We start from the raw sequence: 26,902 nt of genomic DNA, 5'->3' as shown, positions 1-26,902 counted from the left end.
GCTGTGTCAGTGGGGAGCCTTATTTGGGGCCTGGATAGAGAAATGGAAACCTTGCCTCAGGACTGAGTGGGCTCTTAAGGGAAAATTGGGCTTTGTGCAGAGAGCTGCATCTGAAAATACTGTGTGTATCTGTTTTTGTTTCAAGTCAACGTCCCTCACCAGTGTCCATGGTTTGAGACTACCTGATTACTGGCCCAGAGGAGGGGCATCACAAATGGTACACAGTGGTGTGGATATTAATTGAACTTCCGTAGCCTTTAGGCAGTCACTGAAGGTGTGTGTACTCTCAGCAGCCACAAGGTAAGCATACAGAGTTTCATTTTCACAACAGTTTTATTTTTTTTTTGTTAGTTTAGTTTAGTCAGGGAAAGCAGGCAGAGATGTCAGCAGAGGATTATGGCAAAATGACAAAGAACCAATTGGCCAAAGTGCACAAAGCCAAAGGACTGGTGCTTGCCAACCTGACTAAAGAGGAAATGATTTCAGCCTTAGTAGCAGCTATAGCCCAGAGCAGCAACCAAGAAGACAATCTGTCTGTGGAAAGGAATGTACAGCCCTCAGAAACAGGATAGTTCACCTTTTCCTCAGAGGACTTAAAAATCTGTCTGGAGTTACAGAGACTTGAACTGGAGGCCAAAGTTTGGAATTAGAATCGGCAGAGAGACTGCAGTGCTTGGAGGCTGAAGAAAATGAGAAGCAGTGTGAACATGAGGGGGACATGCTGACTCTATTTTAGGGTCATGGAGGTAATGGGGAAGGGAATAACCGAACCCCAGAAGCAATAAAGGTCAGTAAATTTCTTCCACAGTTGACTTAGGGTGATAATTTTGATAGTTTTATTTATATATTTGAAAGAGTATGTAAACAGTATGATGTTGACCAAGGGCTCTGGGTATGGGTCCTGATCCCCTTACTCTGTGGTGCAGATGTAACTAATGTTTCCAAATTGTCTGATAATGATTGTTTGAAATATGATAAAGTAAAACAATGTTTATTGGAATGTTTTAAGTTAAAACCAGAAGCTTACAGAAAAAAAGTTTTATGAGCACAGATGCAAGGCAAATGAAAGTGTATGTGATTATATTGCTGAGTTAAGCATTTATTTTCATAGGTGGGTGAGTGGGTGTCAGATCACCACTTTTGAAAGGCTGGCAGACCTTTTGGTGAAGGAACAAGCCCTTAGCACTTTGGCTGAGGACATGAGAATCTGGTTAGCAGACCGGAGTGTAATTCTGCATATAGGCTGGGGAAGAAAGGGGATCTCTACTTAACAAGCAAAGCATCACTGCTCAAGAATGGGGTACCCAGTGCTGCACATGGATATAAGGGACCCCAAGGTGGGCAGTCTAAACCACCCAACAGAGTCCACCAGTAATAGAATCCACTAGTTTAGGTACATGGTCAGGATCAAGGGTTACATCTTTTAAATGTAACCAGTGGGGCCATGTAGCATACAGATGTAAGGTAGGGAACACAAGGTGGGGGAACCAGCAAGTGGGAATAACAGTATATCAGTGGTAAGTTGTCTGGAGTCAACAGGGTACCAGACTATCACCATAGTTTATATCCTATCTTAGTGGATGAAAAGCAGGCCACTGCTAAGACATACACAGCCTCTGACATAACCATTGTGAAGCCTGCAGTGGTTAAAAAGAGGAGCAGTACTTGCTTGAGCTGTCCACTCCAATCAGAGCTTTAGAAGGGACCCCATTCCAAATGCCTTTGGTCAGGGTTCAACTTGACTGGGAGGGTGGAAAAGGAAGCAAGCAAGTAGGTGTGTTTCAGGATATCCCTGCAGATGTCTTGATAGGCAATGATTATGATAATGCAATACCCTGTCTGCTTGCTGTTACATGCAGTCAGGCTTGGAGATAGGCATGTGGGGATGGTAGTCTACGGGAGACCCAGACAGACCCCACACCTGAAGCCAGGGCTGGTGAGGTGGTTATTCCAGTGAGGGAGCTATCCCTGTAGCAGTGAGCCTGAAGGCGAGCCACAGCTGGTGGTAGGTACTTATGTTCCCTTAGACAGACTGACTGTAAGGGTAGAGGTGAGTGGTACTGCCCACACTGACAATGAGGCACCACTGACCGAGGATACCAAACTTCCTGAGGAAGGGAAGCTGGGAAGGGTCACAAAGATAGAGTTGAGACAGGCTCAGCTCTCGGACCCTACACTAAGGGGCTTGAGGGAGATAACTAACGAGGTACCTGATTCTCAAGGAAAAGTGGAATCTGTATACTGGAACAAAGGGTTACTGTACAGAGAGTGGACACCCGAGGGGGCCTAGAGGGTGAGGTAATACAGCAGTCGGTAATGCCTCTTGCCTACAGTCTGGCAATTCTAGCGAAAGCCCCTGACATTCCTTTTGCGGGTCATATGGGCAAAAAGCATACCAAGAGATGCATTATGCAGAACTTTTATTGGCCTTGGATTGCGAGGGATGTAACTGGGTACTGCAGGACCCGTGTGCAGTGCCAAAATGTAGGCAAGGCAGGAGACAAGATCAAAGCACTTTGATGCCTTTGAATGGGGAGCCGATTCAGAGGGTAGCTATGGATATTGTGGGGTCTCTGAGTACCCCAAATTTCACAGGGAAAACGTATATCCTAGTGGTAGTACATTATGCTACTAGATACAATGAGGTGGTGGCTCTGTCCTCCATCGTGACAGAGAAGATGCTTTATTAAAAATTTTCAGCAGGGTAGGTTTTCCGAGAGGCATACTGACTGACAGAGGTGCCAATTTCATGTCAGATCTGCTGGCTCGTCTGTGGAAGTGCTGTGGGGTGAAGCACCAAAAGACCACTCCCTACCACCTTCAGACTAATGGTTTTGTGGAGAGGTTCAACTCTACACTAAAGACCATGCTACGGGCATTTGCTGACCAGTTTGAGTGAGAGTGGGACAAATATTTGCTCCATCTGCTGTTTGCATACAGAGAAGAACCCCATAAATCCACAGTTTTTTCACCCTTTGAGGTGCCGTATGGGCATAGGGTGGGGGGGCCTTTAGATATGATTTATGACGAGTGGGAGGGTGAGTGTGAATCCCACAAGGAGTCTGTTGTGGCATATGTCCTAAACCTCAGGACAAGGCTTATGGAGATCATGGGCTTTGCCCAATGGAACCTGGCAGAAGCTCAACAGCAGAGAAAGGTCTGGCATGACAGGAATGCTCAAGCCCTAAAGTATGCTGTGGGACAGCAGGTTATAGTGCTCATTCCTGTCAGACACAATAAGCTGCAGGCAGCTTGGGAGGGACTCTTCAAAGTGGTAAGGAAGGTCAGTGATGTTAACTACATGGTAGAACTACTAGACAGGAGGCAAGGGCAGAAACTGTACCATGTTAACATGATGAAGCCTTACCATGTTAATGAGGCCCTTGTGCTGAGTATTTGTCGTGGGTGCAGGAGGAGTCTGAGGGGGATCTATGGCTACAATAAAAACAAATAGCAGAAACACCAGCAAGTTCTGACTACCGTAAGCTTTAATGAACTACAAAGTACACCTGAACGCTTTCATCCTAAGAATAAGACTTCATCACAGTATTGAAATATACAAAAACTGAACATTTATAGGCAACAAACCAACACAAACAACCAATCACTAGTTAATTATGTAACTGAAAAGTGCAATTAATCAAAAGTAACCAACACTATTGCAAACTTGAAAACATGTTTAAAAACAGCATCTAAAACACTTAAATATAAAATGAACTAATGTCAACAGTAGGCTTATTTGCTGGCACCCCATTTCTATCATCATTTTTATCATTACCATTTTTATCAATATATTTATAATGCATCAACTATTATTCATACCCACATTAGTTCATTTTATCTAAGGATTTTAGATGCTGTTTTTAAACATATTTTAAGTTTGCAATAGGGTTGGTCATTCAATTTTTGATTGGTTGCACTTTTCGATTACATAATTAACTAGCGATTGGTTGTGTGTATTGGTCTGTTGCCTATAAATGTTCAGTTTTTGTATATTTCAGTATTGTGGTGAAGTCTTATTTCTGTCTGTTTCTTTTCTTAAACAATACACTGGGGTCTGTACAGTGTTTTACAGACTACCAATCAGTCTGACTTCCGGATAGTCTAGGAAAAGAACTGATAAGTGGCAATACTAGTTATGTAAGAACTTATTACAGTAGATGCCCTACTGACCACTGTAACAGTATTCCTAACATATAGGTTAGCACCGCTGTTATACGGCAAGGGTACCAAAGCTTTACTTTCCCAGTGTCGTATGTCCGATGTGTGACTTCAGCTTGCAAGTGTAGGGGTGTATAGGTGGACGTACAAATGCAATTACTCAGACTACCTCCAAGCCAGTGGCCTGAAGACCCCATGACATAGAAAAATGGTCAGCTAGCAAGGGCGCAGTATAAAGTGGTAAGAAAGCCCCCTCAGTTCTAGGGTGTTCCCCATGAGATAGGAACTGAGGGAGAAAGACTGAGTAAGGAGAAAATAAAAGTAGAGAGGGGAAGGAGGTTGGGAAGGAATACTGCAGCAGTGATCAGTAAGACATCTACTGTTATAGTTTTTACACAACTGTACTATATACTGACTGAAATCACTATTGCATTATTCCTAACACGTGGGTGATTCCCAAAGCTAAACAGATAGCAAGGGTGTTGGTTAAAAAGACAGTAAAACTGTCCAAGAGGTCAGATAGGACCGACCTAACAAAGGTAGCTCTGGACCTTGAAAAGGCATCTACCCTGCAGTATTTAGTGAAAGTACGTATAGATGACCAGGTGACAGCCCCCAGTATGGACCTGGCATCCACTCCTTCACAGAATCTCCAGAGTCTACCACTGCCCTGGTAGAGTGAGGTCAAGGGCATGAGAGCAAAGATCTTTCATGTCTGGAGTAACAAAATGAGATGGCCTTAGAGATCCAGCTTGCAATGGTTTGCTTGGATACCAGTTAGCCCATTTCAGAGTCCATGAAAAAAACAGTTTATCAGATCTTTGAATGGATTTTGTTTTGTTCAAATAGAAACTTACCTGTCTGTGAATGTCCAGAAAATGCAGTATCCTTTCTCCCCTGATTCCGTGGCTTGGGAATAAAGTTAAGTAGGTTTATGGTTTGACTGATCGTTCATTCACTACTTCAGATATGAATGAAGGATCAGTCCTGAGGGTCACCATGTCTGTGAAAATAAGAAAGGGATGAATGGCCACGAGCTCCTGAAACTCTCTTAGCTGAAGTGAGGGCCAGAAATAGGATTATTTTCCAAGTGCAGAATTTGAGGTTTGTTGATGTTGTTTCTTTCAAAATGAGGTACAGTAAGCTTTTCCAGCACAAAGATGAAGTCCCAAGTAGGGGTAATAGGCTTTTTAGGTGATCTAAGATGTGGGACTTCTTTAAGGAATAACTTGTCCTCCAATCGGGACATACGTGGAGGAGATAGATGCAGGCAAGCAGAGATGGTTACAGGTGGGCTTTGATGGATGAGTAGGCCAGACCCATATGTAAGAGTTCACACAGATATTTCAGAATGGAATGTACATCTGATTGGTTGAGGTCCTGTCCATTACTCTGGCACCAATAGGAAAATCTCTTCCATTTGGCTATCTAACATTTTTGAGTGGTGGGTCTCCTGGCTTCTTGGAGAACCTTAACATCCTCAGAAGAAAAGTGCCCGTAAGGAATCAGAACCCAATAATCCACAGAGTTAGCTTTACGGATGACAGACTGGGGTGAGACAGAAACCTTTTGTGCTGTGTGATGAGATCCACTTGGTATGGCAGCTTGCAGTACTTGCCCCCAGTTAGGGGAAAACAGAGGGAACCAATATGGTCTTCAAGGGAATGATTTTTTTTGGGGGGGTCTTTAGAAGAACTCGGAGTAAGGGGTAGTGGGGAGAAGGCATAGGGAAACTTCTCTGTTCACTAAAAATTAAAGCATCTGTCCTTCCAAGCTGAGGAGTAAGGATACCTGGTGCAAGAGTGGAAGCTGTTTGTTGGCTTTAAAGCAAACAAGTCTACCTGATGGGTCCCCCAAAGGTGGAGGATGCCCAGGAAAACCTGTCTTCTCAAGGTCCTGCAAGGACCTGTTTCAACTCACTCAAGCCTATAACACCATTTTTGTTTACTTCCAGTTCACACCCATAACTCCTTATGACATCCATACCTTTTTAGGGCCTGTCATCTTTAACCAATAAATTTATCAGCTAATAATACGCCATATTAGAAAGTGAAAATAGTTATTAACAAAATGACACTGGTTAATTTCTCTACTGCAGGACATCCTAGCAAAACAATCAATTTGTCACATTGTTTATAGATTTTCATATTTATATTTCTTTTTCCAAAACCAACAGCCCTACATGCTACTGAGGGGTATGGTGTGCAATGCCATAGTGGAAAATGGGAAAATAAATTGTCAATGTCCATTTATATCACACTATACCTGTGATATTGCTAGCTGTTTGCTAGTAATTACAAAAATAAGCAATACTTTCATAGGTACTTACTTTAAAAACCAAGTGACTTACAAACTGTTTCATGACATCAGGTGAAACCTTAAATATCCTTGATGAAAAATGTCTGATATTTGCACTGTAAAGTGTGCATCTTTAGAGATATTCAGTGTTGTCTGTATTACTAATTTTACAATTAAGCAAATGTTTTCAGATTTTTGTAAATGTCTAAATAAGTAAAAATTTCTTGTTGTCATGTGAAACTTTATGTCATGTCAATAAAAAATGTTCTCACAATATATGTCTGGGTTGTAGAGTTTCCAAGATATGTGTTTGTGAAAGTTAGCAAAAATATACTTCTGAGGTTGTTTGCATTAAACTATATTACAGCATTTATGCAAAAACTATGACTGTACTATTATCACTTCCAACTAATAAAATTTGCTTATTGATACAGTTTTAACATCTTATTTTATTCACAAAATATTTATATTGCTTTCTTATGCTTTTTAAGTTTATTTTTCAGAAAATGCTCTGCAATGCAAGATGTGTGTGGGATGCTAGAGGTGTGACATTCCACACCACATAGGTGTTAATGAGTTAAGAGTCTGCCAACACATTCATTGTCCTGTGATGGTATGTATGTGGCTGTGAATGACATGTTTTCTGGGTGGCAAGGTCCAAGGCTTTCTGCATCATTCTGCACAACGGGTAACATCCTCATTGTTTGTGTATGCAACCACATTACAGTTGTGTTGTCTCTGAAACCTCATAAGGTACCTGACTTACAGGGGTGGTAAAAGATCTGAACAGCTTGGATGAAGGTCCTAATTTCCTTCATGCTAATCTATTCTTTTAGTAGCATTGGCTGGTATTTGCCCTGTACTAATAAGAGGCCTGCCCAAGCCCTCCATGCCTGTTCTGAGGCATCTGTGTGCATTTCTGGGGCTGGAGGAAAATGGAGGAAGCCGTGGGTCGAATTTCACCTGATCCTTCCACCATAAAGTTCCCATCTGAGACAGGATAAAAGGGGAATCACTCTGTTCAGAGGGTATGAGTGCTGAGAACAAACTGTTTAAGGTACCACTAGATTTTCTTCACATGCAGTCTGGCTGAGGGGGAGCATTTGGATAGTATCTGCCATGAACCCCAGAGCCCTTAGGAACTTCCTGGCTGAGCAACGGCTGAGGAAGGTAAGGTTGTGGAAGCAGTTTGTAAAGCTCTGCACCTTCTCTTGTGGTTAGAAGGCCTGCATTCTTTTTTGCATCCAGCCTGCAACCCAGAAAAACTAGGTTCTGAGATGGCAGGGAGGATTTTTTGTAGCTGATCATGAATACTAACTGAGATAGGAGGTGGGGGTGAACTGGAGATGCTGCTGGAGAATGTGGTGAAGTAGCTTGAATTAGCAGGCCGTCTAAGTAGGGAAGAATCTGAAATTCCTGGGTTTGTCAGAAGGCGATCACTGGTGCCAGACATTTTGTGAAAACTCTTGGGGCTGTGGAAAGCCCAAACGGCAAAGCAGTAAGCGGATAGTGAGATGACCCAGTACAAAACCTGAGGAATCTCCTGCAAGGGGTCCAAGTTGGTATATGGAGGTAAGCATCCCTTAGACCTAGGGATACTAGAAATGCCTGGTGCAGAAGAAAGTGTGCAGGAAGAGCATTTTGAAAACTGGCCCTTTTAAGAAGGTGGTGGTCAGTAAGGGTCTCCCCACTGTTGTTTGTTCCCTGGTACTAAAAAAGTCTGGAGTAAAACCTCTTTCCCACAAATTCTTCCGACACCGGCTATATTGTGTCTTGTCTCAGAAGTTCTTGTAAAATGGGTGGGAGCAGATTAATTTGATTGTGTGGTGGTGGGTGGCATGCCATTTAGAGGGGGTCTCTGTATCCAAGACCTGGCATAACCATTTTTTTATGACAGATAGCACACATTTGTCTGTAGCAATCTTTTCCCAGGTGGAGAAAGATTGGGTCAGCCTTTTTGAGAGGGATAGGGAACAGCTGGCTGGGAGAGAAGGGGAAAGGAGGTTTATGATAGTCAGACAGATCTGCCCCCAAAGGGAGGCCTCCCAGATGAGGCATCCCTCTGTGGTTTATCTGAAAAGCTCTTTCTGGGAGCCTTCCTGTGTTTCTGGCTAGGCCAAGGGTCCCTTCTGAGCAAAAAGAAAGGCTTGGTTGGGTAATTCCTCTGGTACTTCGGTACAAAAGTTAAGTGGTTGCATGCAGTCCTTCATGATTCTACCCTGCTCTTGAGGGGTTTTGACAAGTCTGGCAGCTTGGGGGGGCCAAATAAGAGAGCCTCGTCTAAAGGGGAGTCCACTATTTTTGCTTTCAAGTCTTCAGGAATAAGCTGGCTACACAACCATGTATGCCTGCGAATTGCAGAGTCTGTAACACCTGCACTAGATGAGGCATCTACAGCATTCTAACTGCATTTAATGCTGTGCCTGACCACTTGTGTAGCCTGAGTAAAAAAGAATAACATTTGTTGTGTATAATCAGTATCCTGCACATCCACTATTACGTTATTTAAGAACTGAGAATGGACACTAAGTACTTCGACATCTGGGTTTAGTAATTAGCAGCCCTGAATGCCAAAGCAGAGGAGGTATAAACCTTTTTACTGGCATTGGGAAGGAGTTTAGAAGACTTATCAGATGAGAGAGCAACTGCAGAAGGGTCAGCGCCCCAGGATTTTTAAGCTCAAGATCATCAGGGACTTTATTAAATCTGCTATTTTTTTTTTTGGGGGGGGGGGTGACTGAGGCTGGGAGTCAGGAGCAACAGAAATGGGATGAAAAGCATCCAAAAAAAGCCTCAAGAACAGGAGGTACGGGGAAGGGGCTGGGGTACCAATTTCCAAAAGGTTGTAGTAACCTTTCTGCACCACTGAGATCTGCCTATACTCCCACTCAAAATGCTTCATCATATTTAATATTCTCTCTACAGAAGATGCTTTTTCTATTGAAGAATCAAGTGAAATGGAGCCCTCATCATCTGAAGGGACTTGGCCAGGACACTGCATTTGAGAGGAGTAGGCCAAAGATGGTCAGAATCAGAAGCCATTTCATCTTTAGAAGAAGACTCCACAGCCATATTTTAGGGGTAGACGGATGGGATTGAGTGGAGAAAAGAGGCAGCGTCAGAGCCAAAATGGCCTTAAACAAACCTCGACAGAAATCCATCCATTCGTTCTCCCTAGAAGAGGAAGGAGGAGGTTGAGGGGAAACAACATATTTAGTTTTCTGATCCTTCTTTTTTGGTGTGACGTTCATCTATACTAAACATGGTGTCTCATTTTCTTGACGTGCCCCAATTAGGGAAGAGATTCCACAGGTAAACTAACCAGGATCTGAAGGCTATCATTTTGGCCCTCCAATATGATGACTCCGGGTTCACCTCTGTTTGCAGACACTGCAGTCATCAAGGCCTTTGATGCCATACCAGCCTCTAGTGGGGTCTTAGTAGAGGACAGCTGAGGAGGAATCTGATGTACCACAGGTTCTGAAATCTCAGGGTATGGCAGAGTCTGAAAAGGCCAAATGAGTCCCTGGCCTAGGCCTTTTAAGCTTTTTCTTAAGAGGTAAAGGTACATCCAGGGAAGCAGAATCTGCCATTTTTGAGTAGGACAAATTTATGAGATGTTGGGTCTCGTGTTAAAAGAAGATATACTGGACTGCAAGATCTCAGGTACAAAGGACTGACAGATGGAACAAACTTTGCAGTACTGTTCTGCTCCTAAGCAAAACAGACACCAGGTGTGCAAATCTTTGTATGGGTTTTGCCTACCACACTTGCACATACGTCTCCTAGCTGACATCTAATACTGGTAAGAAAAAAACAGATAAATATAAAGGAAGGTACCCCAATGGGATACTTATCTGAGTAACTGAAGTAACAGCACCAACAACCAAATGATAATCAGTCCAAAGGATATGTGACCTGCATTCGGGCTGGAGGCAAAATAGTCTCAGGAATTAATGTATTTGTACTGTACTGTATGTGGAGCTTTTCTCCCAGGGCCTGCACTGAAAATGGGTTCTGTAGACCCAGTCGGACCACCCCGGTAAACAAATGCCAAATAAATAAACAAACATACCCCTATACTTGTGAGCTGAGGTCTCAAGTTAGACATATAATATTGGGAAGGTTAAGTTTTGGATGGTACCCTGGCTGGACAACAGCAGTGATAATCCATCTGACTTACTTTTGTAGGGGTAATTAGTTTGCCAGAAGAAACTGCATCTTCAAGATTACCAACATCATATATCCAAACAGCTCCAGTATTATCTCCACAAAGTATGCAATTCATATCTGAAAAAAACAAGAAATATTTGGAATTAACTACAGATCTTCCAATGCCATCTGCGCTACATTAACGATTAAAGCTTGCATGCACACTTATTGCTATGGCCTGATAGAGACTACCACTGAATTAACCTTCCAGACATGCCAATTGTCAGAAAAAACATTGCTAAGAACATTACTGAAACTTTCACTCCCAAGATGGCAGCTAACTGAGACGCACACTAAATAGAGCCATCCCAGTGTGAAAACAGAGCATGTGTGAAAAAAAGCCAGGACATGTTAGACTTTCAGGAGAAGTTTAGTTATTAGTAGCAGATGCACTGTTTAATTACAACAATGAAAAAAATCTGAGGAAAAAAGTCATCTCAAAAAGAGAAGAATAAGTTCTGGATTCGCAGAATCTCAAGACCAACTAACAGAAGCAGACCTAAGTGAAGCATTGATGCAGGAGATGGCATTCAGTACAACAGACAGAAAAATAAATCAGGTTCACTTCAGAAGTGTTTAAAATAAGTGAGACTTTAGAAAAGTATACAACAACATATGAAAAATTGTTGGAAAACAGATGCATTAGACAATCAATCCAATCAACTGTTAAGTTTGAAGAAGCCAGAAATAGAAATGAAGAAAAGCTGACAGAGGTTGAGGCATGAAATGAAGAAATCTTTCAGAAAATTGTGTACACTTGGAAGATGAGCACAAACAGAAAATCTGAGGTTTTCTACAGTATCAAATAAGATGGAGGAAGTGGACTGTATTAACTTTAGGAAAGCACAAATAAGTAACAGGGCAGGTAATCTCGAGTGGGCAATACAACTCTCAAACAGTCATGGTCAGATTTCAAAAGAATCAGGAACAAATCCAAAAATAAAGGACAATCATGGACATGTAAAATATTACTACTATTAACATGAGACATTAGCAGTACAACAGAATGTGAATCAATATATGTTTCCTGAAGTAAAAGAAGTCTATAACTAATCATTGACATATTAAGTGCAATTCATCACAGTTTCACCGAAAGTCACCAGTTTTAGGAGGGATTAAGAGGGACTGAGATAAAACTTGAGTCAAAAATCAGGAACATCCCTAGAAATTTTGTCTGAAAACATAACTAGAAGTAACAAGAATTACTTAGAGGGACTGACAAAGGATAAAGTATTGCAGAATAGGTGAAATCTCACAGAACAAGAACAGGAGCAAATGCTGAATGATAAACGGAGAATAAGGGACTACTTCAATAATATGCATGAGTTTAGAAAGACTGCTGTTAGGCAGCTATTTTTTGATAAAGACTCCAGGGAACAAAAAACTTTTAGCACAGTGAGGCAGTCAACAGAAAGCAGAAAAGGTTGTCACCAAGCTTAGGAAGCCTATAATAAGGAAGATAACAAGAGATCCTTTAGAGGTACTAGAAATTTTTCAACAATTTTATTAAAGTCTGTATAAAGCAGAGAAGTATGGAAATCAAGAAAAGATACAAATGGAAATGTTTACGGAAGAATTAAATATGCAAAGCTTAGAGGTAGAGGAGGCTCAATTACTAATGGTTAATACAGGAGGAGATGAGATAAAAATGATGATGCATAACTAATCCAGTGGAAAGTCCTCAGGAGAAGATGGTATATCTATGGAAGTTTGGAAGCTAGGAGGGAAAAAAACTGATAAATATCTGGAAGGTTTCATTTAACAGTTTTTTAAGAGGAGGAGAAATACCAACATCCGGGAAGAAGGCGGTTTAAAAATAATACCTAAAGAGGGTAAAGATCCATCGTATCCAACTTCATACAGGCCCATTTCAATACTAAACCATGATTAAAAAGTGTTTATAATGGCTAAAAGAATGGCAAAAGTGATACTAAAAGTGATAGATATGGATCAGTGTGGTTTTTGTGGAAGGGAGGCAAACATCTGACATTAACAGAACACTGATGATCCAGAGGGAAGCAGAATGCAAGAAAATACCACTGTTATTGGTGGGTCTTGATGCAGAGAAAGTATCCGCCAGAGTAGACTGGGACTTCATGAGCAGGGCAATGGAAGCATTTGTTTTCCCTGATACAATTATAAGGTTGATTAGAAGTATATATGAAGGATCAGAGGCGAAAATTAAAGTGGGTGGGGTCCTCTCTGATAACATCTGCTTGTGTAGGGGAACCAGGCAGGGTTGTCTGCTTTCCCCTTGGTTGTTTGCATTATATTTAGAACCATTGCCAAAGAAAATAAGGGACTCAGAAATAAAGGATATGATTGGTGTGGTAGTCAGGAAAAGCTGGCAGATGATATTATTTTATACATGACTAAACCAAAGAGAGACATTTCAGTGTTGTGGAACATTTTAAGAGATTCAAATCTTCTCAGGATACAAAATTAATGAAGCTAAAACAAAGGCAATTGCGGTAAATGATGTACCCACACACAAATTGATCCAATAATATCCATATTTATGGGGACACGATAACATTAAGTATTTAGGAGTATGGTTTAGAAATGACTCTGTTGTGGCAGCTAAGGATATGTGGGAAAAGACTAAACAGAAGATAATACACAAACTGAGGAACTGGAAGTTTTGTTATATGGATATGGATACTAAGATACAATCCATTGAAATGTTTTTAGTCTCAAGTCTTACACACAGGTCAGGCATACTTTTATCAACCAGAGGAGAAGCTGTGGATAGCAATTAAAAAAAAAAAGAGTTGAAGGACTTTATTTGGGAGGGGAAGACTGCAAGAGTCAAGTGGGATACGTTGATTCTTCTAGTAGAGCAAGGTGGACTAGGATTACTCAATTTGAGGGGGTGTTTTAGAACAACACAGTTAAGGCTCTTATACACAGCACAAGCAGGAAACTATAATTCAAAGTGGAAAGGAGTGATGATTACACAGGGAGGAAGCTCAAGAAATAAGAAGAGATTGGGATTTTGGATGCAGACTCTTAAGGAGAGAAGCAGAAATCATACAGAGTATTATATTTATAAAATAATAGGGAGTATTCTAAGAACTAAAGCAGCACGAGAATGGAGAAAAATATTCTGCTGATAGGGATTATTGTGGTTAGGGATACATATAATAGGCAAGAGGGGGCTGGCATTTACTGGAGAAAACTAGTAAAGTAACCAAGGTATTGGAAGCCAATAACTAGAAAGGGAAAGGTAAAATAATGGGAAGAGGCCAAAACCGTCCCCATCAAGGATTGATATCAGAGTATATGAAAGAGAGAAAGAAATAGGGGGTTCTGAATGAAAGACCAGCACTGGTAGAGTTTTTAACAGAATCTAGAACAGAAGCTGACGTTCAAAAAGGAATAATTAGTAAAGCATATAAAATACTGCATGATAATTATAAGAATCAATCAGAGGAGCTTAGAAAGGATTGAGAAGAGAGAGACTGGAAAAGCAATTCACAAAGAGACAATGGGGAGATATATGTACATCTCCCAAATATGCAACAAAGTCTAGAAGATTTAAGATATTTGCCTGGAAATGTTTACATAAGTATTTTTATACCCCAAGTAGACTCCAAAGAATTTTTCCTCAGGTGGATAACAAATGGAGGTGTTATAGGCAAAAAAGAGGTGGCTGAGAACATATGTTTTGGGAGTGTACTGACCTGGCAGACTTTAGGGATCCCCTGCAGACCGCTCTGCTGGAGTTGCTGGGTGAGCGGACTGGATTGACTGGGGAGATGATTTTTTTGAGCTATGATACAGAATCGGAAATACCTAGACATAGTAAAGCCTTGCGGCGTTTAATTATGGTGGCTGCCAAAAAAAGCAATTACTAGAAAATGGAAATCAAAGTCTAGATCAACTTTACTAGAAGTAGTGAAAATAGTAACAGAGATAAAACAACTGGAATTGGGATATTTAGAAAAGGGAAGGAGCAAACTACATAGAATAAAACGGGAATTGTGGGAACAATATAGGCAGAGAAGGAACAAGATTTAAGAGGCAGGATTTGAATGAGCCATATAATGCTTAACTGACAATGACTGGACAGACTATAAGTGATGTATAATGTTTGCAACAAAGTACAGTTGTGTACCTACCATAAATGTAGATGTTCGAGTGTATTCACTGTTGCAGTCATTACTCTTGGGTTATCCTGCTGGCAGGCTACCGGCAGTCGGCCTGAATTCCAAAGCCTTGGTCCAGCGTCGGCTGCTGTCGCCTCTTCCCTGTCATCAGTGTGCCAGGGTTATAAAAGATGCAGCCGACGCCATTTTCTTCAGTTTTTCTTGCCCCAGATGTCAGGTGCGCCCAAAAGGGTAGGCTAAAAATTATGCCAATAAACATGCATGCACTAAGGTAATCATTGCCTTCATCTACAAACAAATACACCACATAGGTTGTATAGAATAGAGAAGTACAGATAAGACCCAGCAAAAGAAAGGGGGAGGGTAAACTGGACTGCAACAGTGAATACACTCGAACATCTACATTTATGGTAGGTACACAACTGTACTATGTTCATCGTGTTTCACTGTTGCAGTCATTACTCTTGGGTTGAATCCCAAAGCTGAGGATGGGTGGCTGGGGCTAAATAGGATTAGGAGAGGCTACGAGGCCCTGCAGAACTGCAGTGGCAAAGCCTGCTCTGGATTTAGAGTAGAGAGGTAAGTGGTAGTGCTTTGTAAAAGTGTGTCCTGAACTCCAAGTTGCAGCCTCTAAGATGTCTTTGGTTGGTACTCCTCTGAGGAAGGCTGCTGAAGTGGCTGCTGCTCTGGTTGAATGTGGCCTAATGCCCTTAGGCACTGATTTGCCATGTTGTGAATAGCAGAAACGAATGCAATGGCCTATCTATTTTGAAATAGTCTGTTTTGAGATGGCCTTTCCTTGTGATCCTGCAGCATATGCCACTACAGGTTGCTCAGTCTTTCTGAAAGCTTTAGTTCTGTCCAGGTAGAAGCGTAGCTGTCTGTGTATGTCGATTCTGCAGCATATGCCATTAAAGGTGGCTCAGTCTTTCTGAAAGTTTTAGTTCTGTCCAGGTAGAAGTGTAGCTGTCTGTGTATGTCCAAAGAATGCAGAAGTCTCTCACCCTTGTTCTGTGGGTTTGGATAAAAGGTAGGCAATTGAATGGTTTGGTTAAGGGCCACACTGGACACCACCTTAGGCATAAATGTCAGGTTTATCCTCAGAGAAACCCTGTCTGGATGGAAAATGATAAAGGGTTCCACAGCCATGAGTGCCTGTAACTCAGAGACTCGTCTTGCAGAGGTTATTGCTAGGAGCAGAGCTGTTTTCCAGGATAAGAATTTTATATCAGCTGTTGAGGCTGGCTCAAAAGGAGGCAGTATGAGTTTTTCCAAGACATAATTGAGGTCCCATGCAGGTATTGGTGCTCTCCTTGGAGGTCTTATGTTTTTGGCCCCTCTGAGGTACTGCCTTATTAAAGGATGAGAAAAGATAGGTGGTTCCGTATTGTAATGGGCTGAAATGGCAGAGGCATGGATCTTAATTGATGAAAAGGATAGGCCTTTGTCCAGCATCAAATCTGAGGAATATTTGATACAAACGTGTCAATTCCTTGTGCCTGGTTCCAAGCACAGAATCTGTTCCATTTTTCTGCATAAGATTTTCTGGTACTGGGCCTCCTGGCCTCCAAAATAACATCCATCACAGCTTTTCGAGAGAGGAGTGTTCTGAATGGCTACATTATCCGCCATTCTGCCACATTTAAGGTCCTGAGTTGGCTGTGCAGGATCTGATTGTTTTGTTGGGTCAGTAAGTGAGGAATTTGAGGCAATGTCCAGGCTGGGCCTTGAGACAAGTTCGTTAGTATTGGGTACCAGTGCTGGCGTGGCCAGTCTGGGGCAATCAGTATAATTTTTGGCTTCTCTTGTCTGACCTTTAAGAGTACCTTGGGGAGGAAAGGCATATACTGTTATGTTTTTCCAGCTGAAGGATAAGGCATACACTTTCCATGCTTGCTTGTGATAAGTCCTTGTGCAGAATCTCTGTAGTTGGCAGTTGTAAGGGGAGGCAAATAGATCTATGTCTGGGCATCCCCATTTCCTTGCTAACATGCTAAAGCCTTGTGGATCCAGTTTCCACTCGTGGGGATCCATGAGGTTTCTGCTTACTTCATCTGCCAGCGTATTTATCTTTCTTGGCAGGAATTGTGCTTGCAGGTGAACTTGATAAGTCAATGCTGTGTCCCACAAAGTCATGGCTTGTCTGCAGAGGGGGTAGGAATGTGTGCCTCCCTGCTTGTATATGTGCCACATGACTGTAGTACTGTCCGTCTTTATCAGTAGTTGTCCTGGATGAAGTAGATCCTTGAAAGCTGTCAGGGCATTCTGAACAGCTAGCATCTCTTTTTGATTGATATGAAGATGCATCTGGCTTGCAGGCCATGTGCCCTGAATACATTTTCCTGCCATGTGGGCCTCCCAGGCATAATCTGATGCATCCGTTGTTAGTGTCTACCTGGCTGTGGGTAAAGTGAATGGCTGTCCCTTGTTGTGGTGACAGGCCTGTGCCCACCATCGAAACTCCTGTTGCAGGCAGGGAATGAGGGTAATTAATGTTTCCAGGCTGTGGCAATGTTGAGTCCAAACACTTTTTAGATACCATTGTAGTTTCCTCATATGCAGTCTGGCATATGGAATTGGCAGAATGCAAGATGCCATGAAGCCCAAAGCCTGCAGAATTTTTCTTGCAGATAACTGGGTCTTTGTTGCCATCATTTTGAAGTAAGAAGTCAGTTGCCTTTGTCTGGCGTGAGATAAGCCATCTGGGCAGTTGTATTTAAGCTTGCACCCAGGAATATTATCTCTTGAGAGGGTACTAGTTTTGATTTCTTTTCATTTACTGTGTACCCTAGGCAAATTAGTAATCTTTTTACAAACGCCAGATGCTTTAGTAGAATGTCCTTGTTCTCTGCTTGAATTAGGCAGTCATCCAAGTAAGGATATATTTGAATTCCTTTTTGTCTGCAAAATGCAATGACTGGTGCCAGGCATTTTATGAAGACCCTGGGCGCAGTAGATAAGCCAAAGGGCAGTGCAGAGAATTGGTAGTGCATTGAGCCAGCTATGAATCTGAGGTATCTTCTGCAAGATTGTCTGATTGGGACATGCAGGTATGCTTCTTTTAGGTCCAAAGTTACAAGCCAAGCCTTCTTGCCTAGCATGGGCAAAAGCTGCTGCAGAGTCAACATTTTGAATTTTGGAATATTCAGAAATGTGTTTAGAATAGACAGGTACAGTATTGGTCTCCAGGCTTTGTCCTTTCTGGGTACCAAGAAAAGTCTCAAGTAAAATCCTTGTCCCTGCTCTTGCTGTGGTACTCGCTGAATGGCCCTCATTGTCCATGAGGGATGAAACTTGCTTTTGTGCCTCTGCCCATTGATTGTGTGGCAGGTCTGGCATACCTTTTGCCCTTGGCAGGGTATGAAAGTGGAACCTGTAGCCCTGAGACACTATATTCAAGACCCATTTGTCCAGGGTGATCATGTGCCAATTTTGTGAAAAAAGTGCTAGTTTTCCCCCTAAGTGGGCTGCCAAAAGATAAGTGCTTGGTGCTGGCAGAGGAAAGTCATTGGGACTGTTTCCTGTATGGCTGTGATTTGTCTTCTCCGCTTTTGGAGGTAGAAGCACCGCATTGTTTAGGCCTGTATGAGCCTTGGGGCTGGGATCTGCCTCTGGGGCGTCTGTATCTGCCTCTTTGTGGCCTGTCTGACACTGGAAAGGACCAATTCTTTGTAGGCCAGTTCCTGCTAAATCTGGGTGGCTGCACCTGTAAGAAATCCTGAACTGTCTGCATAGATTTCGCTTTGTCCTCCATTTTCTTCAACACTTCTTCTGCTTTAACACCAAACAAAGTATCATGCTGTAATGGAGCATCTAATAATTTTGCTTTAACATGATCAGGCAGATTCTGTTCCTTTATCCAAGCATGCCTCCTAATGACAGAACCCGTAACAGCGGCCCTGCAAGAGGCTTCCAGAGAATCAAAACCACATTGCAATGTATGCTTTCCCACTTATTCAGTTGCATGCAATAAATCCTGCATTTCCTTGTTTTCTGCACATTCAGAATTTGTTAACATTTTCTGTTTAAGCAGTGACATTAAGTATTGCTGATATTTAAGCATATGAAATTGACAATTTAAAGCCCTCACAGACAAGGTAGCAGCAGTGTAAACCTTTTTCCCCCATCTGTCCAGTGCCCTTGAATCCCTATCAGAGGGGATAGGTTTTTTTGCAGTGGAAGCCTTGACTCCTTTGGGACCCTGAGAAATAGTTTCTGGGTCAGCAGCAGGGTTTTTATAAAGACATTTATGTGAATCTGGAACCCTGTAGTATCTGTCTGGCTTAACAGGTGCAGGGGGTAAAGAGTCAGGAGACAGGCTGGACTCTGAAAATACATCATCTACAATGTCTAAAACAGGGGGGATAGCAAGAGGCCTGTGCTGAGGTAGTAAAAGAAAGTCTCTGAGCCTTTTCTTAGATTCTGAGTAGTCTTGGCTCTCCCAGTGGATGTGCTCCTTCATGGTATGCAGGGTTTCCCCAAAAGAATAATCCTCAGGAGGAGAGGCTGAAGGGATAGATTCTTCAGCATCAGAATCCTCATAGGGAGGAAGAGAGTATTCCTGTTCAGAAGAGGAGTCAGAGGACATGGAAACCTGATCTGAAGATTCACATTCTGTCTCTTGCCTAGGCCTCTTATCGGGGGGGATGGGAACCCCTGATTAAAGTAATTAGGTCTTCGGCCATTTTGAGCATCTGTTTTTTTTGGGCATGGAGGCATGTGCATGGGCTTGCTGCACTTGTTTCTTTGTCTTTAGTGGTGCTTTAGTCTTGGCCTTTGAAGCTGTAGCCAGTTTTACATATAACTGTGTAGGCCTGAAAACACCCTCAGAAGCCGATGCCTGCTCAGTGGCTCCGGACCCATCTGAGGGAATATTTTCCGAGTGTCCAATACCTTGAGTTTCTAGCAGCCTAGTCTGCTCCACGTGGGAGTTGGAAGCGGCCTGTGGCTCTGAGGTAGCGGGCGTCAGGGGCTGCGAAAGCACCTCACTGAGAACCAGCCTCGGTTGCCTGTCCTTTTCCTTGCGTTTCTTGTGAATTGCGGTAGTCGGATGGCTATCCGATGACATCGTGTAATTAAATCTTCGGCCAAAGTAATGAAATGCAAAATTGTACCGATGCTTAACAGTGCGTTGGTTAAATCTAGCACAAAACCTGCAATTAGCAATGTCGTGATCAGGGCCTAGGCAAGGAATACAATAAGAATGGACGTCCTTATGAGGTATTTGCTTCCCACAAGAAATACTATTATTAACTTTTTCTGACATCGGTCTGGAGCAAGAAAAAAGTTTCCCCAACGGGGTACTTAGCTTTAAATGAAGACTTCGGATCTGAAATTCGAACATGAAAATCTCAGGAGTCGGCCGACCGGCACTTGCGAACTGCTTCTGCTTCGGGCACCGGCAGCAAGAAAAACTGAAGAAAATGGCATCAGCTGCATCTTTTATACCCCTGGCACACTGACGTCAGGAAAGAGGTGACAGCAACCGACACCAGACCAAGACTTTGGAATTCAGGCCGACTGTGGGTAGCCTGCCAGCAGGATAACCCAAGAGTAATGACTGCAACAGTGAAACACGAACATCAGTTGTTTCAATGGTGTCTGTGATGTATAATGTTTGCAACTAAAGAGGTGTCATTTTGTTTGTTTTCATTTATAAAAATGCAAGATTGCCTATGTCATATGTGAAAATTTAAGAAAGATGTTTGTTGGAAGAAAAAAAAAAAAAGAAGGTTACGGTCAGCTATCGGCTGCTAGGATTTGTCAGATTACACATGCACTCAAGTATCTCAACAAGCAGTGTTAGGACTTCGTCATAGGTCTTGTTGGTGTGAATGACTACGTACCTCATTGCACTATATAAAGAGAGACAGGATTGAGCACTATGAATGTGTGTGTCCCAGGCAGGTATGTCCCTACCCTTGAGCAGCATTCTACTTTCACCTAGGCTGATACTTAGTTTCTGGTGTCATTCTAAGGGGATCTAGTTCCTGTCACCCTGGGATGACATGGCTGATGGACCATGCTGCTTTGCCAGAGAAGGTCTTCACCTGTTACCTCTAGGCTTTTGGTTACTGGCTAAGGCACTTGGCTCCCCCATGCTACCTTTTTTTTAGGTAAGGTCTCAATAACAATTTCCAGCGTGAAAATATTACTCACAAATAAATTAGAGGTTATACTGCTAAATGCTAGGAGTTTAAATCAGAAACTGCACTCTCTGGAAGCACTCCTCTCCTTGGAGGATGCTGTCGTCTGTGCAGTCACAGAAAATTGGTTCAGGGCCACAGAGAGTACCGCAGCCTTACAAGGCTACAATGCCTTCCACACTTTCAGACTGCAAAATGAACAGGTGAGAACCAAAGGAGGAGTGTCTATCTTCATGAAAGATAAATACACCTCTAAACTGGATAGACAGGAAAACTCCATGGAGTTAATCCAAGTTCAACTAACTGTGGGTATGACCCCCCCCCACCTTCAAGTCATTGTTCGCTACAGGCCCCCTTCAATGAACCAAGATACCCACACTGTTTATTTGGACCTACTTGAGTCACATTCAAAGTTCAAATTGCAGCCAAACATTCTAGTCATGGGCGATTTTAAATATCCCTCCATTGACTGGGGAAACTTCTACGAGTACCAACATCCTCACACAAAGGTTCCTGGACTTTGTTAACATTAATGCCCGGGAACAAATAGTACGCAACCCCAAACGGGGCTCAAATATTCTCGACCTGGTCCTCACCGACATGCTAAAATATTCTCACCCTGGTCCTCACCAACATGGGTGATCATAGCACCACCACAAGTATAGGACCCTCACTGGTTAAATCTGATCACAAATCAAGACACATTTGAAGTGGCGAAATCAGGCTAAAAAATTTTACCAAAGCTTATTATACCTTACTAAGTGATGGCATAAATAATTTCCAAGCTCCTGTTCTCACAGATAGCACTGACAACTATACTAAGACATACACAAGTGCCCTGTACAAAACACTTATACAAATGTATTGAAATCTTCAAGAAAAAACAAGTCTCACTGGTGGACATCTAACATTAATAAGCTATACAACAAGAGGAAGAAGTTGCTGTCCAAGAATAAAAAATAGAGGTCCTAGCACTGGAATAACAGCCTCCTCCACTTGAACAAACAAACAAGACAACTTGTAAAATCCTCCAAGGGCAACATCGAAAAAAATTTAGCAACCATAGCCAAGGATTCTTCAGCTATATCCATAAGCTAAAAGGCAGGACCCAGACATGTGCTGAACTAGCTTTGGATGGCATCATACACATTGATCCTGTGAAAAATAACTAACCTATTAGCTGACAGGTTTGATAAAAATTTCATCCCTCCAAACATTCCACAACGCATTCCCTCTACATCTCCCCCACCCTGCATCTCCAAACAGCATGTCATTAATGCTCTCTCCAAGTCCAAAAACACAGCCTCTATGGGATCGGATGGCATCCCAGGTTGCTTTTTAAATGGTCTAAAATATGAGTTAGCAGCTCCATTACACACTCTCTTCAACCACAGCCTAAGTACTGGTTTTGTCCTTGCTGAATGGAAAACAGCAACCGTCATCCTCCTTCATAAAGGGGGTACAGCAACAGACCCTGGGAACTACAAACTCATTAAGTTTAACCAGCCTTATCTGTAAGGTCATGGAACACTTCAGCATAGACCTTATAAATAAGGATATAGGTGATCTATAAACCCTTGATCTGACACAGTTGTTTGATTTGGACAAAGGCAGGTCATGCCTGTTAAACCTGGTGGACTTCCTCGAAAACATCACCAGAGCCATAGACGAAGGCAAATCTGTGCATACAATCTACCTTGACTTAGCCAAGGCTTTCAACACAATCACATATTTGGGCATCATTGATAAATTCTCAGTTGAGTATCAAACTTTATTACGTCAGGTGGGTTGTTAACTGGCTCACCGACAGATCACACTCAGTCAAAGCTGGGGACTACCTCAACAAGCAAACCTGTCACCAGTGGGGGTCCACACGGATCAGTGCTGGGCCCCCTACTGTTTGGAATATACTTCCCAGACGTTCAGGCCAAAACAGAGGGGCTGTGGTTGACAGTTTGCTGACGACTGCATATTAGGTGCAATCACTGAATCCTGAAACGATGTCAATATACTTCAAGATGGACTTACACAAACCAATGATTGGTATCAAAGCCAAGGACTCAACTCAATGCAAAAAATGCATCATCATTCCCTTTAGTAAAAACAACATCCCTGCAGACTATCATATAAATAATATTACTAAGTAATAACACAGTAGCGAGAGACTTGGGAATGCAAGATGACTGTAGCCTAAACTTTGACCACCATGTGTCTACTGTGGTAAGGAAGGCATTCTACGTCACAGACCTCATTATCAAAGGCATTGCGCTTCAAGAGCAAAAGAGGTCATAACACCCCTGTACTCAACCCTCATCAAGCCAGTAACTGAGTGCAATGCTCCCTTTGGTATGTTCCTTACCAGGTACCTGCAGCAACTTGAGAGACCCCAGAGATTTCTAATTAAGAAAATTCAGGGTCTCCAGCATGTCATACATTGACAGACTGAAGTCACTGTCACTCTATTTGGTAGAGTACAGATTACTTAGAGGAGACTTGTGCCTGGCCTACACAGCAATCTCAGGATCCATACCTAATGGAAAAGCTGCACATCTGCAAGTCAAATGAGATAAGGGTCACCTGCTCCAAGGAAATTAACCTCGCCTGTGACATAAATAAGACCTGCTGGATAGACAGAAATGTCTCTCAGAGGTTGCCACTCCTCTGTAAACAGTTACCAGTTCACATCAAACAAAGACCCTCTATGACCCTTTTTAAGTGTAGTCTGGATGACTGGATGAGAAACCATAAAGTCCTGCCAGGGATGTCACTTACGGCACTCCTAGATATGGGCAGTCGTTGCTAACTAAGATCACAAGTTTATCCAAGATACATTATATTGGGTTTATCATGTATTATATTAGGCATACACGGCTAGGCTTATAAAGACCTTCAGGTCAACAGCCCAGTAACCACCTATGAACTTATGAACATATAAATGTAAAGAGTGTTGAAATTGAACATTCATCTTTCCAAGAGCTTAAGAATAAACTCTCAAAAATGAAAGTTATGTACTTGCAATAACGCTAGATCCGTATAGTCGATCTCCATCTGGTTCAACCTGTGGGACTCCAGATCCAACACCAGCCAGTTCCAAAGTCTTTAGCTACCTGGCTCCTCCTCCCTTTCCAAGAATTCCCCGCTCCTCACTCTACTCCTCCGATCAAATTTGCCCTATGAAAACACTTCCAATAAACATATAAATTTGGAAATATACACTAGAGAATACATACATTAAAACAAAGGAGGATATCCAATGTCCAGTCATCTCAGAAGGTAAGACTCGCCATGTCAACAAAAAGGCAGGGGAAGGAGTGTGAGAAGGTTGTTGAATCAGACGGAGACAGACAACAGGGATCTATCGTTATGCTAAATACAGAACTTTCATATCTGATGTTGTCTGCTCCATCTAACTTTAAATTCCTTGGGAGGTACTAAGGAAAAATGTTCCACAACACAGTGTAGGCAAAGGAAGCCCTGGATCTAGAGTGACTATCCACCTTATAATGTGACAATAGTGTGGTGACTCAGTCAAGTAGCAGCTGCACAAACTTCATCCATTGATCCTCTAGAAAACAAAGCTGTGGAAGTAGCCATGGCTATTGTTGAATGATCCTTAGGCTTATGTGAAAGGGTCTTGTTTTAAAGAATACGCAAACAAAATACATTACAAAAGCCAACTGGATAAAGTCGCTTTAGACAGAGGTGAGAGCAGCCTAGATTTTGAAAAGGAGACAAATAACTGACTGGAGTTTCTATACGTTTTGGTGCAGTAAAAATAGTATCTCAATTGCCTATGTGCATCCAAACAATGTAAAAAGTATTCACCTTCACTGGAGATACTGGGGAAGAAGACAGGAAGATGAATAGAACTGAAGGTTATTCTTGGAAGCTACATTAGGCAGAAAAGAAGAGTTTGTACAAAGAGAAAACCCTGTCTAAGAAATATCAAATAAGGAGGTGAAGAATCAAGAGCTTGCAACTCCAAAACTCTCCTTGCAGAAGGAACTGCTACCAAAACAAAGTTTTCCAAGATAACAGCTTCAAGTTAGAAGTAGCTAAATGTACAAATGGAGGGCCTGCAAGTACTTGCAAGACAAAGAGTAAATTCCAGGGAAGGACTAGATCCCGCACTAGAGGATGTAGCAAAAAGGTACCTTCGAGGAACGCTTTGGAAATCTTGAGAGAAGCCAGAGGCACATTAGCCTTGCCAACATGAAAATTAGAAATAGCTGCCAACTGCACTTCAATCTTAGAAAAACTAGAATCTAACTGAAAAGTACAGTTTTGTACCTACCATAAATGTAGATGTTCGAGTGCTAATACTGCTGCAGTCATTACAGTTGGGTTCTCCTGCCGTCAGGCGGATCCTCGGTCGGCCGAATTCCAAAGTCTAGGTCCGGCGTCGGTTGTTGTCGCTTTCTTTCCTGATGTCAGTGCGACAGGGGTATATAAGACACAGCCGACGCCATTTTCTTCAGTCTTTCTTGCCCCAGATGTCAGGTGCCCCCAGAAGGAAGGCAATATATATATATATATATTATATATAATCAGGCAATGCAATATAATCAAAAATCAGTAGCTGCAAGCAAACACACCATAGAAGGATAACCCAATCAGGTTGTAAGATGAGGAGTTAGCCACTAGGTCTGTACCCAGAGGGGAAGGAGGGAGGGAAACTTGGACTGCAGCTGTATTAGCACTCGAACATCTACATTTATGGTAGGTACAAAACTGTACTATGTTCATCGTGCATACAGCTGCAGTCATTACAGATGGGTAGAATCCCAAAGCTACGCACAGGGTGGTAGGCACTAGGTGGAACTGGGAGGAGCCAGAATGCCCTGCAACACAGCAGTGGCAAACCTGCTCTAGTTTTGGAGTATAAAGGTAGGTGGTAGTGTCTAGTGAAGGTATGCACAGAACTCCAAGTGGCTGCCTCCAAAATATCTTTGGTAGGGACTCTTCTGAGGAAGGCTGCAGAGGTAGCTGTGGCCCTTGTGGAGTGGGATCTGATGCCTGCAGGTACAGATTTACCATGAAAGGAGTAACAAAACCGTATGCAGTGGCCTATCCATTTTGAAATTGTCTGTTTGGAAATTGGCTTCCCTTGAGCTCCTACAGCATAGGACACAAAGAGTTGTTCTGATTTCCTGAAAGGCTTTGTTCTGTCCAAATAGTAACGCAGCTGTCTATGGATGTCTAAGGAATGTAGCAGCCTTTCCCCTTTGTTTTGAGGATTGGGGTAAAAGGTAGGTAAGTGTATGGCCTGATTTAAAGCTACCCTGGATACTACCTTAGGCATAAATGACGGGTTGGTTCGTAGGGAAACCCTGTCCTGATGGAAGATGAGAAAGGGCTGCACAGCCATGAGGGCTTGTAGTTCTGAGACCCTACGAGCTGAGGTAATAGCCAGAAGGAAAGCTGTTTTCCAGGACAAATATTGCAAATCTGCTGAGGCAGCTGGTTCAAAGGGAGGCAATGTTAATTTTTCTAGAATGTAATTAAGATCCCAGGCTGGTATTGGTTGTTTCCTTGGAGGTCTTATATTCTTAGCCCCTCTGAGGAACTGCCTTAAGAGTGGGTGAGAGAATAAGGGTGGATCAGTGTTGTATTCTGTAGAAATGGCTGAGGCATGGATTTTGATGGAGGAAAATGAAAGTCCACTGTTCAACAGCTCAGCTAGATACTGTAATATCTGAGGCAAATTCAGTTTTCTAGGATCCTGGCCCTTTTTCTCATTCCAAGCGCAAAACCGTTCCCATTTTGCGGAGTAAGCTTTTCTAATAGTTGGCCTTCTGGCCTCCAAAATGACATCCTGCACCTCCTTGGAGAGTAGGGTCTGTTGTGGTGTTAAGGAATTTTCCATGCAGCCAGATTGAGTGTTTTCAGCTGACTGTGAAGAGTTTTGTAGCTGTGCTGAGTCAGGAGAAGAGGCATTAGAGGTAGGGTCCAGGGAGGAGAATGTGTTAGGCTCCT

The 26,902-nt window shown here is 42.5% G+C and overlaps 1 protein-coding gene across 1 annotated transcript in view; it reads right to left on the bottom strand.

Annotated features, from left to right (window-relative positions):
- Positions 1–26,902, bottom strand: part of LRWD1 (leucine rich repeats and WD repeat domain containing 1) — a 721,948-nt gene that overhangs the window by 94,419 nt on the left and 600,627 nt on the right. The window contains exon 14 of the mRNA XM_044053858.1: positions 10,643–10,749. Within this exon, the coding sequence (XP_043909793.1) occupies positions 10,643–10,749 (107 nt within the window). The remainder of the gene's footprint in view (positions 1–10,642; positions 10,750–26,902) is intronic.

Source organism: Protopterus annectens, chromosome 13.part0, assembly GCF_019279795.1.
Source record: "Protopterus annectens isolate FY-2018-M chromosome 13.part0, PAN1.0, whole genome shotgun sequence".
NCBI classification, from domain to species: domain Eukaryota; kingdom Metazoa; phylum Chordata; order Ceratodontiformes; family Protopteridae; genus Protopterus; species Protopterus annectens.
The sequence above is the reverse complement of the archived record's forward strand: the minus strand, read 5'-3'. Positions and strand labels throughout refer to the sequence as shown.